General features: G+C 47.9%; 1 protein-coding gene across 6 annotated transcripts in view; it reads left to right on the top strand.

Moving 5' to 3' along the window:
* SGSM2 (small G protein signaling modulator 2) overlaps positions 1-14,140 on the top strand; it is a 59,887-nt gene extending 45,747 nt beyond the window's left edge. For 4 of the 6 annotated variants that reach the window (XM_086624472.1, XM_086624470.1, XM_086624471.1 and 1 more), the window contains 11 exons: positions 213-277; positions 727-872; positions 1,318-1,446; positions 4,882-5,064; positions 6,144-6,548; positions 7,234-7,358; positions 8,613-8,695; positions 9,178-9,287; positions 10,599-10,695; positions 11,917-12,084; positions 13,456-14,140. In XM_086624472.1, coding sequence (XP_086480598.1) covers positions 213-277; positions 727-872; positions 1,318-1,446; positions 4,882-5,064; positions 6,144-6,548; positions 7,234-7,358; positions 8,613-8,695; positions 9,178-9,287; positions 10,599-10,695; positions 11,917-12,084; positions 13,456-13,544 — 1,600 coding nt within the window. In that variant the 3' untranslated portion in view covers positions 13,545-14,140. Of the gene's footprint in view, positions 1-212; positions 278-726; positions 873-1,317; positions 1,447-4,881; positions 5,065-6,143; positions 6,549-7,233; positions 7,359-7,496; positions 7,521-8,612; positions 8,696-9,177; positions 9,288-10,598; positions 10,696-11,916; positions 12,085-13,455 lie in introns of those variants that run through there. The other 2 variants (XM_086624473.1, XM_086624474.1) reach the window with 2 other exon arrangements.
* The last annotated feature ends 1,919 nt before the right edge of the window (positions 14,141-16,059 follow it).

Raw genomic sequence — 16,059 nt, 5'->3', positions numbered from 1 at the left:
ACTAAACACGCCGTGTGAATCTGGTTTGGGCCAAAATGCTGGTGGGGAAAATGCTTTCAAACGTGTGATTTCTCATTATTGTTGTCCTTTAGCTAAATAAATCTTGGTGCAGAGAAAGAATCGCTACGTGTCGGCGATAGGGATCAGCATAAAACTCGTGATGGTCTCTGTCCCCGTGACCTATCGTGTTCCTGTTGATTTTTCCTCCACAGAACTCCATTAAAGATGCTGTGTGAAAGCATGAAGAGGCAAATAGTTTCCAGAGCCTTTTATGGATGTAAGTGAAGCTTCTTATATCCGGCCCTTGTGGTATCCACGTGCTTATCTGAAGAACACGTGATGTTTGGGTCAGAAAGCAGCCCAACGCCGGGGTTATTGTTGTGGGTGACATCACCTCGGGACACCGGGGTGGACGTGACTCAAGTGTCATAGCTTCGTAATTCCAGTATTTGTGGGTTTTTCATACAGCAATGGGAGAACTGACGCTTAGTGAAGGCAGAATGTATTTTAAAGTGTAAATGTAATACTCAGACTTTACTAGTCTGTGTAAGGTTTAGTTAATCTTTGGCTCCGTTGCAATTCTTCATTCTTACACAGTACCACGCAAGTTTCGTTCCTGTAGGATTATTAGCAGCAGGTTTAAAACGCCACAGCTTCCCCTTCACAAAGGGGCTGGTGGCATTGTGTAGGTGGTCACTTCCAACGCGTCCGTCCCCCCGCCCGCAGGGCTGGCCCACTGCCGCCACCTGTCCACCGTGCGGACGCACCTCTCTGCCCTGGTGAACCACACCATCATCCCCCCCGACAGACCGGCCAGCGCCGCCGCAGGGCTGACCAAAGAGGTCTGGAGCAAGTACCAGAAGGACAAGAAGGTAAGGAACAGAATGCCTTTGTGATCCTTACAGCAGCCCCCGGGCACTGCTGCGTTGTGTTGGTACCCCTTAGAACTGACCCCAGAGGGATGAAAGGTGCTTTCCAGTCTTCACAGGATCACGCCTCTTTCTAGTGAGAGCTGATTCTTAACAGTTGCTTTTATCTTTTGCATCTCTGATGATGGCAAAGATAGCAATTAACATCAAAGCAACTGTTCTCATGATGATTCTAGTCTTAAAGTTAGATTATTTTCATGGGAGGTACGGCAACTTATATTACACCGGATTTGAGGTAGAGTCCCAAAGGCACGCATCAAGTTGCAAAATTTATTTCGTGCCATGCGTGCGTTTCACTGTCTTTATACTTCGTGTTAAAGTATATGTGCATGCTTGAGGAAAATAAAGATGTTTTACCTTCAATACCTCTTTCTCCTGACTGCTCTAGAATTACAGGGAACTGGAATTACTACGAAGAGTTTACTACGGTGGGGTACAGCATGAGATTCGAAAGGAAGTATGGCCGTTCTTGTTGGGTCACTATAAATTTGGCATGGCCAAAAAGGAAATGGATCAGGTAAGCACAAGTTTCTGGGGATCTGAATTATGTTTACAGAATAGGTTTTGTTTTCATTCAGAAAAACAAGTGTTAGTCTTTATTATTTTTTAATATTCCTAAGGGAAAAATGCCACTGAAAACAAGTGATATGTGTTAGTAGAGGGATTATGATATCATGTTATGGTGTCTGAAAATCACTAAAAAGGAGTTTTTTACTGAAGTCAGGAAACCTGCATTCAGGCTCTGCCTGTGACATGCGTTTGCCCTGAGCAAATGCTGTTTTCACAAATTTGTCACTTACAAAATGGGGAGACGTTGACATTTGGATAGTAATTTGAATCATCCCTCTTCTGTATTGTGTGTTGGCTGAGTTATACTTCAAAATGCTCTTTGAAATAACTGATTTATCTACATGATACTGCATCTGCATGCGCGGAATTCTGCTGGAGCTGCGAACAGCCCAGATGTACCTTCTGAAGTGCACTTGGAGTTACTGTCTAGAGGCTAAAGGCACCCCGAGGAAGGTTTGATTTGTACATTCATTATGCTTTTGCTGGACTTAAGTGAGATGTGCCTCTGTAAAATACAAGGTGCAATTTCAGATGAGACACTATTCTTCTTAATATCTCCCATGCTGCTGCTGACCTTGGCCCGTGAATCACTGCCTGCGTTACGTCACAGCCTTATTTCGCAGTCTGCAACTTGGCATTAAGAATATCGTTTCCATTAACGAAGCCGCAATCTGCCCATCTCTTAGTGACGTTACCTCCCTTCGCTAATCTGTGCGCAGCGGTACCAGCGTCTGCTTTGCTGAGCGCGTTCGTTTCTGTAATTACTGGGCAAGGGCCTTGATAATAAACCAGGCTGGTAACAAACCGGTGGAGCAGGGCAGAACGTCAGGCAGCCGTGCCTTCGCTTCACTGCGCCTACGGCACAGGGACGGGATGTGGTCCTACGCCAGGATGCTGAGAAAATACAGCGGTGCCCAGCTCCTTACGCCTGTGTGCCCTCTGCCTGCTGGGCTGTGCCAGCCTGTGTCTGACCTAGCGTAGCCACGCGGCGTTTTTATTGCAGCGCGGAGCCAAAGCTGACGTGTCACCCTCAAGTGATGTCAGCAGGCCCAGTTCAGACCACAGTGCAGCTGTAGAGCTGACTGATGTGCAGGGCACGAGCTCACAGGCAGGCATGCCGCGAGGAGCACATCGGGCAGTGCCACCGTTGCAGAGGTGTCCGCGGTCCTTGGGCTCACGGGCAGCGGGAGCACCAGTCTGCCACTGCAGACCCCGACGCTGCTGCTGGCCTCACTCCTTGGCTGTTGAGGAGAGGGATGTTCTCCGCAGAGCCGTAAGGCTACAGTAGGACACTGCCCTATGGGTAAGGTCTGGATGCGTGTGTTGATTTGCTTTTAACCGACAGTAAGAATCACTCAGACATTTGCTGAACTGTCTACAACAGCAATGAGGTTTGCCCTGGAATGTAATTAACACATTAATCTGCTTTTCTGTTTGTGCTCTTGCCAGGGAGGGAGCACTCATGTAGTAGCGGATCTTGTTCTGGATTAAATGGATAAGGAGTGGTTTACATATCAAAACACTGGCATTTGCTAACTCCCAGTTATTTTATATCCCAAGGGATAGTTTATATCCCTGAGAGCACCTGCAGATCCAGAAGGGCAGCCTGATCTGGAGCCCTGCAATGGAAGAAATAGCTGTCTTGCAAACAGCGGGCACTTCATCAGCAGCGTTCTTCTTACTAAAATTGCTACAGCAATTTGACTTGGTTTTCCTCACACTGATCTTTATAAACCAGTTCTGAACATGAATGGAGAAATACACCCTGAAACCGTTCAAGCTGGGTCACAATCCAGATTCTTCACCCTGAATCCAGTCATCTTTGTAGGTATTTAGAATTTTCTGCAAAGCCTAACATGGCAGTAGTGCGTACATCAAGAGCAGATGCACAGATTGCATTTTGCTGTCTCTGTTCTCTACAGGTATACGAACCACCAGATTTATGATCCATGTGTAGAAAGAGAAGGTATGTCTGGAACTGAAAAAAGGACCCAGATACTTAGTTTTTATAGTGGGAGATCTGGAGCCACAACTCATGGATCCTAGCCCTAGAATCAAAGGGCACACGCATGTATGCAGCTTGAACATAAGAGACTTGGCAAGAAGAGATAAATACTTGAGTTCATTTCGTACAATAGGAATTACAGTAAATTCATAAAGATTTGTTGCAAGGCGTAAAAGCTCTGATCTGCAGAATACAAGCTCCCATAGGAAATTATTTTTCCCCTGAGTTTATACCATACTAACACAGGGGTGCTCCAAACCTTATCTGGAATTCTAATGAGCTACTCAACACGAGTAGTAGGTAACAGTAATAACCGACTCTGCAAAGAAACGTGCTGTTGGAGCCCGAAGCTTACCCCTGAGGGTAAGAGCCTGTCGAATGAAGGAGAGGAAAACAGTCACCACATGAGCACATACAGGAGACTTATCGTGTCCTTAAGTGAAGCCATCGTGCGTGACTTTTCATCTTTGCCTTCTGATGGTGTTTTTGCGGTCATCCCTCAGTAGCTGGGGCACTCCCACAAATGGCTGTGCTCCAGCCTTCCACTAACTGTTGTATTTTATGATTTATGACTTGACAGCTACTCAGGTGACAAACAGCCTGCAGCTCTTGGCACGAATGCTGTGGTAGCAGCTCCAGCAAGACGAGCCCAGAGCCCCCAGCCAGCTCACAACCCCTGTTTCTCTTCAGCTCTTGACAAGTGACAGAGTAGGAAAATTACTACGTGTCCCTTCATAGCTCAAGGGGGGTTTCTGTGTCTGTCCTTCAACAGAGGAAGCCAGCAGTGGCAAAAATCTGTTTTATTACTCCGGGAAGCAGCGGGGTTAGATCTGGCCATGCGTCAGCGGGGATTTCTGTGGTTCAGGAGTCTCTTCCAGCATCTAACATTGTACAGGCTGATGTCTGTAAACCTGGGACCTGGAATTCATTGCAAGGGCTATGTTAGAGTGGGAATAGAGGAGGAGCTGGGAAGGAGGTGTAAGGAAATTAGGAATCCAGTGAGAGGCAGCAATTGCTCCATCAGATTGTGTCCGACTTCTATGTGAGGTGTCACGCAAAAGCCAGTGACATCTTTTGTTCTTTCCTGAACGATGTCAAAGCGCTGTTGATAGCACATCCACATGCTTAGATGAATCTTTTCTGGCATCCACAGTGATAGTTTATTCCCTGCAGTAAATACACGACATCGTACTGCTCCATCGTTGCCCTTTCCAGACGCAGTGCCATGTGCTGTAGCAAGGGCTGCTCCAGCATCCTTCAGGCTTTTGCTTTGAGACGTTACGCCAACTTTAGACCTCTCTCCCCTGGCTTCCACTCATTTTTAATGCTGCCCTTCAAGGAGAAGCACCGTTTCAGGATCTGTCTATCTGTCTGCAGGTGGATGAGGACATTGCTCTCCGGTACCAGAAGGTGATGGCTGAGTGGAAAGCCTGCGAGGTCATCGTAAAGCAGCGAGAGAAAGAATCGCATTCTGCCACGCTGGCCAAGTTTTCGTCGGGCAGCAGCATTGACAGCCACGTCCAGCGGCTGATTCACAGGGACTCCACCATCAGCAACGACGTAGGTGCCCCCTGCCCGCGCACCCGGCTGGTGGGGCAGCGCGGAGGCCTGGCGCTCGCGGAGGTGCAGCCCAGGGAGGCAGAGACTTGGGTTAGTGCAGCCCCATCGCTCTGCAGCTGCCTGACTCCCGTACGGAATTTGAAGCTGTAGCACCTCCACTATAGAGCTAAGAGCAGGTCTGTATTTTGGGGAGTCTCCAGCTGTTCTTAGCAGGACCTGCCTAAGGAGCTTTGAGGCTCGCCTACTACAGAAGATCCGTGTCTCAGTAGAGGAGTAGCTTTCTGGATCTCTTACTTGTAGGTCCTTTATTCAAATCCAGTAGAGCAAAAGGTCGCTACTATTAAAGCATATTTTTGATTCTGTCATGCCCCGAGGGACAGGTTGCATGTCCTGTAGGAGAGGAGATCTTTGTCAGTCTGAGGTAAGATGCTAAGCAGTAGAAAGGCAGACTAAATTAACCCTTCTGTAACTTGAATAACCAAGAAAGAGTTTTCTCTTCACACTGTGGGACAGGAGAGCTGGTGTGTGTGTGCCAAAAGTGTCTCCAGGTGTCCGTGACTTACGCAGACTTCACACAATGGCTGGATTTGGTAAGGCCAGAGAGAGCTTGAAATAGTTCAACAAAGAGGTTTTTAGCAAGAGAAGAGGTAAAACGGTTGCACAGTGAAATCTAAAGGCCAGTCTTGACTTCAAACAGCAGTAGCTGAACTGGATGGCTGGAGGCCTGAGATCTTCTTCAAAGATGTATTGCTACAACCAGATGCTTTTAGTGTTGGTGTTGCAGCTGGGGCAGCTTCACTGCTTTCACTTTCTCATTGAAGATTATGAAAGGGGCAGACATCATCACAGGAGACAGATGTGGGATACCATAAATCGGTATTATTTTTAGACTTTCAGTATAAAGACTGGGTCAGAAGCCCTCAACTATTTGCATGCAGGGAAGCTCTGTTCATCAGGCATCTTGTTCACTGCAGTAATGCAGTCGTTTCTCGTGGTCGGAGGTTTGTTTGCTACACTAATGTTTCTCCCTCCTCTGTTCTCCCCTGCTTTATCCAAATCTCTCCCCTGTCCACCCCCAGGTCTTTATATCTGTAGATGAAACAGACTCAGCGGAGCGGGACTCCAAAGGTCGGGACGATCCCACCTTCACCGTGGTGTCTGCCGACACGCCGGCAGCAGTAGCCGCCGTAGAGCAACAGTCTGTAGAGTTCGACTCCCCCGACTCTGGGCTGCCGTCCTCCAGGAACTACTCCGTGGCCTCAGGCATCCTGTCCAGTATCGATGACGGGCAGAGTGTCTCCTTTGAAGATGGGGCTGAAGAAGAAACCAGCACTGACTTGGAGCGGACTGACCCAGCCACACCAGGCGTGCAGAGAGCCAAGTCAGTGGCGCTGCAGTCTCAGGACTCTGTTTCAGAGGAGCAGCTGTGTTCCCAGGGGGATTATTTAATGGATGTTGCTTCTGTCTGCGCTGCATCCTACACAGTAAGTCACAACAAAAGTATCGTCATTTCTCTGCACAGCATGGCTTTTCTAGCAAGGACTTGTACTTTTTCAGACAGGATTTGACGAGAAACAATCCCAAACTAGAACTGCAGGTGGTGGGACGATAACTGAGGATTTTGCATCCAAATCTTTTCATCTGGATTTTGAGCTAGATTGGAAATAAGGCAACAAGAAAAATTTAGGTGTTTTTTTGGAGAGGGAGGGCAAGGAAAAGAATGCGGTACAGTTCTCGCAGCTAAAATTTCCAGGGGCTGGGGGGAGGTGTGGGGGTGTGGACGACACACCACTTGTAAGATTTCAGTGTCAATTCAAGCTAAAACCCACATTTAACCAAACTGAACCACGACCTAAATCTAGTTTCAAGACTCCACCATCTCTATTAGCGTTGCTGTCAACAGACTAGTAGTTGAGTTTCTGCCTCTTTCTCTGCTGGAGTTGCTCAACTGGAAATAACCCTTTGGAAATGGGACAGGCTTGGAACATTTACCAGTGAAGTGTATGCATTTTACCTGCAATTTTTGACCATAATCAAGTATTTCGATGCTGTCATATGCCCAAAGTACAATTGTGCTATTTCTGGTTTGTCGATTCTCAGAGCAAATCTGCACCAAGTCCTGCGAATGCTCTAAACTCAGCAGATCTAACTGAAATTTTTCTCTTCTAGATAGAGTTACTGGACACTGTTGCCTTAAATTTGCACAGAATTGATAAAGATGTCCAGAGATGTGATCGGAATTACTGGTATTTTACTGCTGATAACCTGGAGAAACTCCGAAATGTCATGTGCAGGTAATACAGCTTGTAAACTGCACTACTTTTTACACTTCTGTCATAATCCGTAAACTGTAGTAAGATGCAAATAATAGTCTGTATAAAAATTCTCAGTAATGAACTTAAAAAAGACTTGCAAGAAGGAGGGACAGGTAGGATGGCAGTTTAGAGAGCATGGGCATGATTGGCAGTCCAAGTCTGGAATGCAGCCTTGAGAAGCTTCTCTTTCTACCCCGGAGACAGACCCTACAGTCACCTCGAGCCATTCTCTAAATGTGCTCTCAGCTTTGGTTTCCTGTTTCCGAGGATAATATAGCCGTGCTCCAATGGCCTGCGACACAGGTGACAATAATTGTGAGGGCTCAGATACAGTGTTGTGGGACATCTACTAAGCAGGCAGAAAGGCCACATCTTCAAATCACAACAGCATCTTTGTGACCACTGAGGCCAGCTGGACTCAACAGAAAGCCTTCGCTTTTGGGAATGCAGATTGCCATGAACACTAATTAAACGAAACACACTTAAAGCAAAGTGTCAGAGACTTTAACACTCGGAAAAGATAACAAGATTCCACTTAGGAGAAAAAAGAAAACAAAAGCCTAAAAACAGGTGTGTTTTAAAAATCTGGGCTTTCTTCCATAGACTGTTGTGCTTTCGTTAGCTGCTTTTTCGCAAAGAGTCGATACGCACGCCACACGTGCAAGGTTTGGTCCTCGCTATCCAAGTAGAAAACAGTAGAGGGCTGAGGAATACTCTGGAATGTGAAGTGTCAGAAAGTTCTGAGACACACACAGCCAACGGCTGCTTCAGGTTTGATCTCTCATAATCAACTGAGACTGCAATACAGTATTTACCTTTTGAGGAACGGGAAGAGGAAGGTTGGGTATGAGTCAATTGATCCTGTGAGCAGCCGATTGATCACGTTCCGTTACCCTTCCGCAGTACGTGAAGAGCCAACGGCAAGGGCCACGTTACAGCAGATATTCCTGTCCCACGTGCTGCTCTGTCCTCGCTGTGGATTGTTCACAGAGCCTGTAGGAATTACCCTGAAAAAAAACAGCAGAAATACTCATCATTTTATACCAGTGTGTGGAAGATCTGAATTGTTGTAGTTCTCTGGACTTCCATCTTTACCTTTTACAGCACTCTAGAACAAGACACTTAAAAGATTCCAAAAGGAGCTGAATTTTAGGTGGAGGACAAATTTTTGAGGCCACCACGCAGCAAAAGGGTTTTTAATCCTGTGATCTCTCTGTGTTCTTCTTTCTGCAGTTATGTTTGGGAGCACCTAGAAGTTGGTTACGTTCAAGGCATGTGTGACCTCCTGGCTCCTTTGATGGTTATACTTGACAATGGTAGGAAGGGTTTTCTTTGGGAACACGTTGCTATCTTTCGAGAGGTCTTTCTTTAGAAATGCTGTTTCAGAAGTTATGTGCATTAACCAGGGCTCACTCACCAGGAAAGTCAAGCCTGCAGCTCTTGATTTGTATTTTCTCTACGTGTGGCCGTTGTTGCAAAGGCTGCCATTAGAACCTTGGGGACTCCCTGTTCGCTCACTGCCTTAGAGATTAAATTTCACTAAATTTCCAAAGCAGCTGTGTTCCTGCAGTGGCTGAAGTTGAAAACCCAGCTGCAAGCTGGGTTGTTTTGAAACGTGTAACTAGTAAAAATGGTCCAGAGTCAGGTACTGTCTTCTGTTTCATCTTTAAATACTGGTGATGGGATTAGGGATCAGAAAAGGGGAAAACCCAGTTTTTCCCTTGTCCTGCAGTATGTTATTTTGGTTCAAGGAAGTCACACAATTAGCAACACTGAGTGTTCTGCGTTGTATCTGCAGATCAACTGGCTTACAGCTGCTTCAGCCACCTGATGAAGAGGATGAGCCAGAACTTCCCCAATGGAGGGGCTATGGACACACACTTTGCCAACATGCGGTCCCTAATCCAAGTGAGTCTTTTTTAATCTTATTTGAAAGAGGATGAGGTGGTGGCAGAGGCTCAGAACTAGCCTGATGCCACGGTGAAGGGCAGGAACTCCAATGACTGGGGTTCCTGGTCATCTGGTGCTTCGGAGCTGGGAAGGGAAAGGATTGTTTTATGCAGCCCCAAATGGATTTCTTGTTTCTCAGGGGACAGCATTTGCTGTCACAGTGAGGAGTGTGTATGACAGCAGGTCAGTTCATCTTAACTTGACAAACAAAACAAACACCCCAAACTTGTGCCTCCAGTACACCAGCTACACAGTGTAATGACTCTCATTCATGGCTCAGTCCAGCTCCAACTGAAGTCCATGAGAAACAGCAGTAAGGTCCAGTCTTCACTGCTTTTTGCAAGAGAAAACACTGGTGTTTGTGGCACAAACTTCATTTCTTACAGGTCTAACTAGACCATAGCTATATTTGTATTCACACAGGATTCTTGCTGAACAGGGGTTTTTTTGACAGATTTAAGGCTTAGACGTTCTGCTCCGGAAAGCACCAAGCACCTGAGCAAGATGAGCATAAAGAAGGGTGAAAACTATCAGGATAAGCCATTATTTGGTTTGATAGGGGACATATTAATAAGTAAAGAAAATAGAGCTCAGCCAACAAAGAAGTTGGCCAGCATGGCAAACGCCGGCAGCACGCAAACGTATGGCTGCAGTGTTTCTGTTGAGGAGCAAGAGGATGGCACCCTGCTTGTCCAGCAGCCCTTAGGATGACATCTGTGAGGAATGACTATAGATGTACTTACACATTCAAGATATCTACCAGACATTTGGCAAGTAGTTGTTCAGTTTCAGAGCGCTCAGATACTGCAGTGTGGAACTGTGCCACTGCTCATCAGAATTACAAACTTGTGACAAAAAAGCCTCTCTTCCTTCTTTTCCCCAGGTAAATGGATTTCAGTCTTTGCACCCCAGCTCCTGCGTTACTATCTGACAGTAGAGTTGGGTGGGAAGATGAAAATTTGCCACTTGTTGGAAACCAGCAGGATCTGTAACTTGCTGCTTGGACCTTTAAAATCCGAGTGAAGACTGACTGTTGTCAGCTCACCCGTGCACAGCAGTAACTCTTCAGCTCACCAGTCTGTGTCAGGGCACCCCCATCGCAGGCACTGTGCAAACACAGAGTAAAAGGATGTATCTGTGCCAAGCAGCTCTTCTCACTAACCACACCATCGGGTGGCAGAGCAGCACGGGAGTCTTAACCAGACCCCAGCACCTTTGATCTTGGCTACTTTCAGACACGATACTGACAGCTGATGTTCTGCATTTTAGATTCTAGACTCGGAGCTTTTTGAATTGATGCACCAGAATGGAGATTACACTCACTTCTACTTCTGCTATCGCTGGTTCCTGCTTGACTTCAAAAGAGGTAATAATGTTCTATGTCTGTAGTTTAGAGTTGTGCAAAACAGCTCTGTGGTTTGGTTTAATGGATGGCGAGTAGCAGCAGGCTCACAGGGAGCGCGTAGCTCGGAAAGCCAGTGCAACTCTCAGGGATGAACTACCACTGGCATGAAGTCAGAGCTTAGAAAGGGGTGTTGTAAATTCCCAATAATGTGACTGGAGCCAAGTTTCTGCTCAGTGCAAATGCCGGTTTGCTCAGGAAGGTGATCCCAAGTGGGTCACGCTCCTTCGTAAGCTTTGATGCCTCCTTTCTAATCCATTTGTTAACAAGGAGCAGCTCAGCAATAGCTCAGGAGCTGTTGTACTTTGCTGAGTGAGGTACTTTATATACTGTGAGAGCACCCCAGGATCCCTGCACAAGCACACCCACCCACCCACCCCTCCTCTAACAGAAGCAGTTGCTTATAATCGAGAGACCCATCCTGCTATCAGGCAAGGGAGGAGCTCCTTTGAGTTACGGATGGATCTGCAAGAATCAAAGATGACATCCCTCTCCAGTACCCTAAAGCACAAAGGTGATAGAGGGAGATGATACACATCCATCAGCTGCTTATTATGAGCAACTATCTTGACAGTGAGGGGGGAAGAATTGTGACTCTTAACTGAATAGTAAACCCTCTACCTACTCCTTCACGGAGACTTGCCTGTCCCCCACATCCCAATCCCCTGGACCTCACTGTCCCAGACTGGGCAGAAGATGAGCCTATATGGTTCGGGAAGATGAAGCTCCCGTGGGTCGTATCTGACCTGCAGCATGGGTAGAGCGAGCTTACACGCCGCTGCTATGCAATTAATTGTTGCCAATTAGAAACAGCAGAGCTGCAGGGCTGAGAGGTGCCCTGCATAGCCCAGACGGGGGCCCCGGATACACATTCAGGTTTGCAGCCTGTCGTGCAGCGATGGGCCCACCTGTGCTGCTGCCCTGCGGTTACTGCAGTTTAGGCATCTTCCCGGGGTTGAGTCTGCACCACCACACCTACACTCTTTCTTAATTTTCCTTCAAACCCAATTCTGTTGCCATACTTGCACAAATAAGTGACAGGAGTCGGCTGGAGGAGAGGGGGAGAGGAAAAGGAGTCATGGAGTACTATTCATGTCTGCTTAAGGCCTGTAAGACATTAGTTAGAGAGGGGGAAATGGTCAATTTGAATAATCAGATGCTCTTGTAATGTTTATTCCCATTCAGAATTGTTGTACGAGGATGTATTTACAGTGTGGGAAGTTATTTGGGCAGCAAAGCACATCTCTTCAGAACATTTTGTCCTTTTCATTGCCTTAGCACTTGTGGAAGTTTATCGAGAGATTATCCGTGATAACAACATGGACTTCACTGATATCATCAAGTTTTTTAATGGTAAGAGACTTTTTTAAGAGAGTCATTTTAATAGAAAGCAAGTAACGAGTTTGCTGTTTCTGCCCTGCTCGGACGGACTGTCTGCGCTTGTGCAGCGTCCCTGCTCTCATGACCAGCCCCTGGGCATTTTAAGCTCTGAATCTCTTGCCCCTTCTTGTAAATGAGGAGCCTGGATTTTCATGTGCTTCCTGAAGATCTGACTTGGCACAAACAACAGTGTTTTAGGAGCTACATGGACCACAGAAGACGGTAGCTTTTTCAGTGTCAGTGGTAATTTTTACCAGAAAGCAAGCTTCAAAATTTCTGTTAAAAAGATTTGCCACAGTGACTCTTTGCCTTTGGTTCAACGGGAGGTGCTAAAATGTTGCTTAATTTTTTGCAAAAGTCTCTCTCAGGTTTTAAGATTCCCAGAGTTGTTTCTGTTTACAGGGCTTGACCCTGCTCAGGCTGCAACATATAAGCAACTGTTCATGCAAAACATCCCAAACCGCCTCGGTGGTTGATTACTCACCGGAGTGGTCCTTAGGTGCTCACCAGCATCTGCTGCCAGAGCAAAACGTGTTCTGCCAAAGCAAGCTCGGTCTCCTCCTGGCTGCAGAATGCAAGTTAGTCCTGAACAAGTGCTCCCTGTTAGGCTATTTTAAGAGGTTTGGAAACAATTTTGTGTAATCACAGTAATTTACTAAATTATCAATGCTGTGGCTTTCAGCCATCAGTTGCAGAAGCCCCAAATTTGGTTTTGTTTTTGCCTCAGCCACTCTTACTCCGAAGCTGTACACCAACGTGTCCCTCAAAGAAAGCCCACCAAAATACAAACAAAAAGCCCAGCACTCGCCTAAGCTGAGCGAAAAGTTTAGCGTGGACCTGAGGAGCCGGGTCTGCTGAGAGCCACTGTCTGATCTCGCTTCCAGCTGCGGAGCGCGGACGTCCGCATGCGGAACCGTGGGCACGTCCCTCCGCGGCGTGCAGCCCTTCTAATCGTGTTTATCACTTGCATCCCAGACACTCAGTGCCTGCCTGGAGAGGTATCTTTTGATCAAGTCGAGTCCAGTGTTACGTTTTTGAGATCCCAGGAGGGCTGTTCCCAGCACGTGTGGGTACAGACCTCCCCTTCCTGCTCTGGGTCGCAGGGCACTGGGATTTCTGCAACAAGAGAACTGACACCAGCAGGATTAGATCTTGATGCCAAGACCTACAGCACTGAGGGATTCATCCACTAACTCTAATTCTGCAAACCTAACCCCCTGCAATGCTTCTGGATTGCTGTCAATGTTACACTAATTAATTAATGCTAATGCTGCATTAATACCAATGCTAGGGCAGAAGAGTTCCTGCCACTGACGGTTAAGGATGTTTGTTTGTGTCTTTTAGAAATGGCAGAGCATCATAATGCCGAGGAAATTCTGAGGATAGCAAGAGACCTTGTCTACAAAGTGCAGACACTGATTGAAAATAAGTGATAACGAGCAGCCTGTCACTGTGGGCCTTGTCAGCTGTCGAAGGAGCACTTCTTGCACTGTAACTTCACAATGGTCTTTTAATTGCATCTTCCATGTAATGTAATAAATATCGAAGAGATTTCTAACAGACTTTTAAAACCAGAACTTTTCCTTCACCAGATAAAGTTTGTGTTTGATAGTCCTTGTTACACTCACTTTGTATTTCTAGGCAAAATCTTTTTGCATTCTTGTATCTCCCTCTCTAGAAGACCATCTATCTACAGATTTGAGATATGAAAAAGGGGAGATGTGACATACTGGAACGTTTATATTCTGACTTACTGCACCTTTAAAGCCGGGATGCACGTTGTGTGCTCTGCCAGAACCTGCCGTGGAGGTAAGGTGGATCCAGTAACTCACTCAAGTGTTGCACGCAGAGGATTGGGTCCTTGGAGGAGCACGTTCATGGCCTTGAACATGGAAGAGAACACGTTTGAGTTCCTGTTGCTAAAACATTTGGCTTTGTATTTAGCAGCAATTAGAGTAAATAAGGTCACCAGCTGGGAGAATGGCCTTAACCCGAACGACATGGTTACTAGGAGCAGTGAAGATGTGACAACATCAGTTGGCCTTTGCTGAGCGGCTCCTGCTGCCGAGTCTTCGTGGCCCACACGTGCCGCAGCCATGCCTTCGCTTTACGTGGCAACCGTACTCGGCCAGCGTCCCCGGATGACGAGATCCGCCTGGTGCAGGTTCAGTGCACAGAAACCGTCCCTGCTCGTGGCAGCAGCGCCCACGCTCCGTGCCGTGCCGTCGGGATCCGCCGTCGGGATCTGGCGCGGCAGCGCAGGCGCAGCAGAGCCTCACCCCCTCCAGGTTACTCACCGCGCTACTGGGCGCCTCCTCGCCGCTCTGCGGGGCTTTCCGGCAGGACTCTCCTCGGGATCCCGCAGACACAGCCCAGGCACCCGGCTGCTCCAGCGGGTAGGGGCACGTGCCAGATGCAGCAGCTGGAATTGTTGCACGGGATCCGATGCTTTGCCGCAGCCGTGTGCGGGTTCGTGGAGCCGCCCGTGCGCCCGCGGCGGTTCTGCGCCACCTCCCGCCCTGCTCGGCCGCGGGCGTTACGGAGCACCACGCGTTTCGCCCCGTCCTGCACAGGGAGCAGAGGTGGCTGACGGTCACCGGGCGCCTGCCCCGGAGCTGCAGACAGGGCTGTTGCTGTCCTGGCACCTGGTCACACCGTACAGAACTACCACGTGTGCTCTGTCTGCTGTCCCAGGAGGAAACGTGTGTATCCGTGTCGGCGGGAGGGAGGGAGGGAGGGAGGGAGGGAGGGAAGGAGCAGGGTTTTGCTAACGGGGTTAGCCGCAGATTTCATGGATCCTTACGACCTGTGCTGCTAGAAAACAGAGGGACTTAGTCTAAGCACTTGAAGTATTCCAAAGTATCCCACCCTTTCCCATTAGAACCTCAGTGATGGGAAAAAAAAAAAAAGACCTTTGAATCTGAGTTTTTGTGTTTCTGCTTGCTTTGGTTTGGTTCAGTTTTTTATTCTTCAGAGCAGACAGGCTTACACAGCTTTGTCTCCACTGAACCTTGTAGAGAAAACCACTCTGTACACTTCTCATAGAGCCACAGCAGGTTGGGTTGGAAGGGACCTTTAAAGGTCATCTAGTCCGACCCCCCCCCCGCAGTGAGCAGGGACATCTTCAACTTGGTCAGGTTGCTCAGAGACGGTTACGTGGATGAGGTCAGCTCACATGAGCTTTTAAAATCCCATCTTAGCAAGAGGGGGTGTAGGGAATAAAATGACTGCGTTTGGAGATCTGAATGCTGAGAAGAGGTATTTGCTTTAGTAACTCTGGTCTTGTTGCTCCCCAAGCAGTGGGCACGCTTGCTCTTTGCACCAGGTGGGTGCTGCCTTGGGTCCCTGCGAGCCTGAGCAGTGCTTGTGCAAGAAAAAGGTAAATTTGGTTCTAGAAACACCATCTGTGCTTAGATCTTTATGATAGCAGTGAAGTAAAAATGGTGAATAGTCTGAAAAGAGAAAAAATGGACACAAAGTTCTTGGCTCAGTAGCCAAGTCCTCCCTTAAATTGGTGTCTCAGAATTTTAGGGGAAGGTGACAACCAAACCAGAAGTCCCCTGGCACTGGTGTAACCAGATGCCTTCAGGGATGAGCCTGTTGTTCTCCGGGCTCATGAGCATCATGGTCACGGAACAGAAGTGAGGAGAGATGAGCTGCTCCGTTCGGAGCGAGGCGCTGCGGAGGCGGCTGTTGGGAAGGAAACCCCTTTCTGCACGGAACAGTCAGAAATAACAGCAGTGGGAGTTACAGAGGGAAGAAGTTCTCAGAAGCTCTGCTGCTCCCCCCACGCTCCGGGAGGTGCTCGGATGGGAGCCGGGACGCGGCGCTGCGCTCGCGGCCGGAGCTCGTGGGTGCCTGTGGCCGTGTCACTGCGCCGCAGCCGGCGCGTGGCTGCTGGAAAGCCCTTCAGTCGGTGTGTCTGTCTGTTCACTTGACAAGTGAAAC

Source organism: Tauraco erythrolophus, chromosome 21 (assembly GCF_009769465.1).
Source record: "Tauraco erythrolophus isolate bTauEry1 chromosome 21, bTauEry1.pri, whole genome shotgun sequence".
Taxonomy (NCBI): Eukaryota; Metazoa; Chordata; class Aves; order Musophagiformes; family Musophagidae; genus Tauraco; species Tauraco erythrolophus.
The sequence above is the reverse complement of the archived record's forward strand: the minus strand, read 5'-3'. Positions and strand labels throughout refer to the sequence as shown.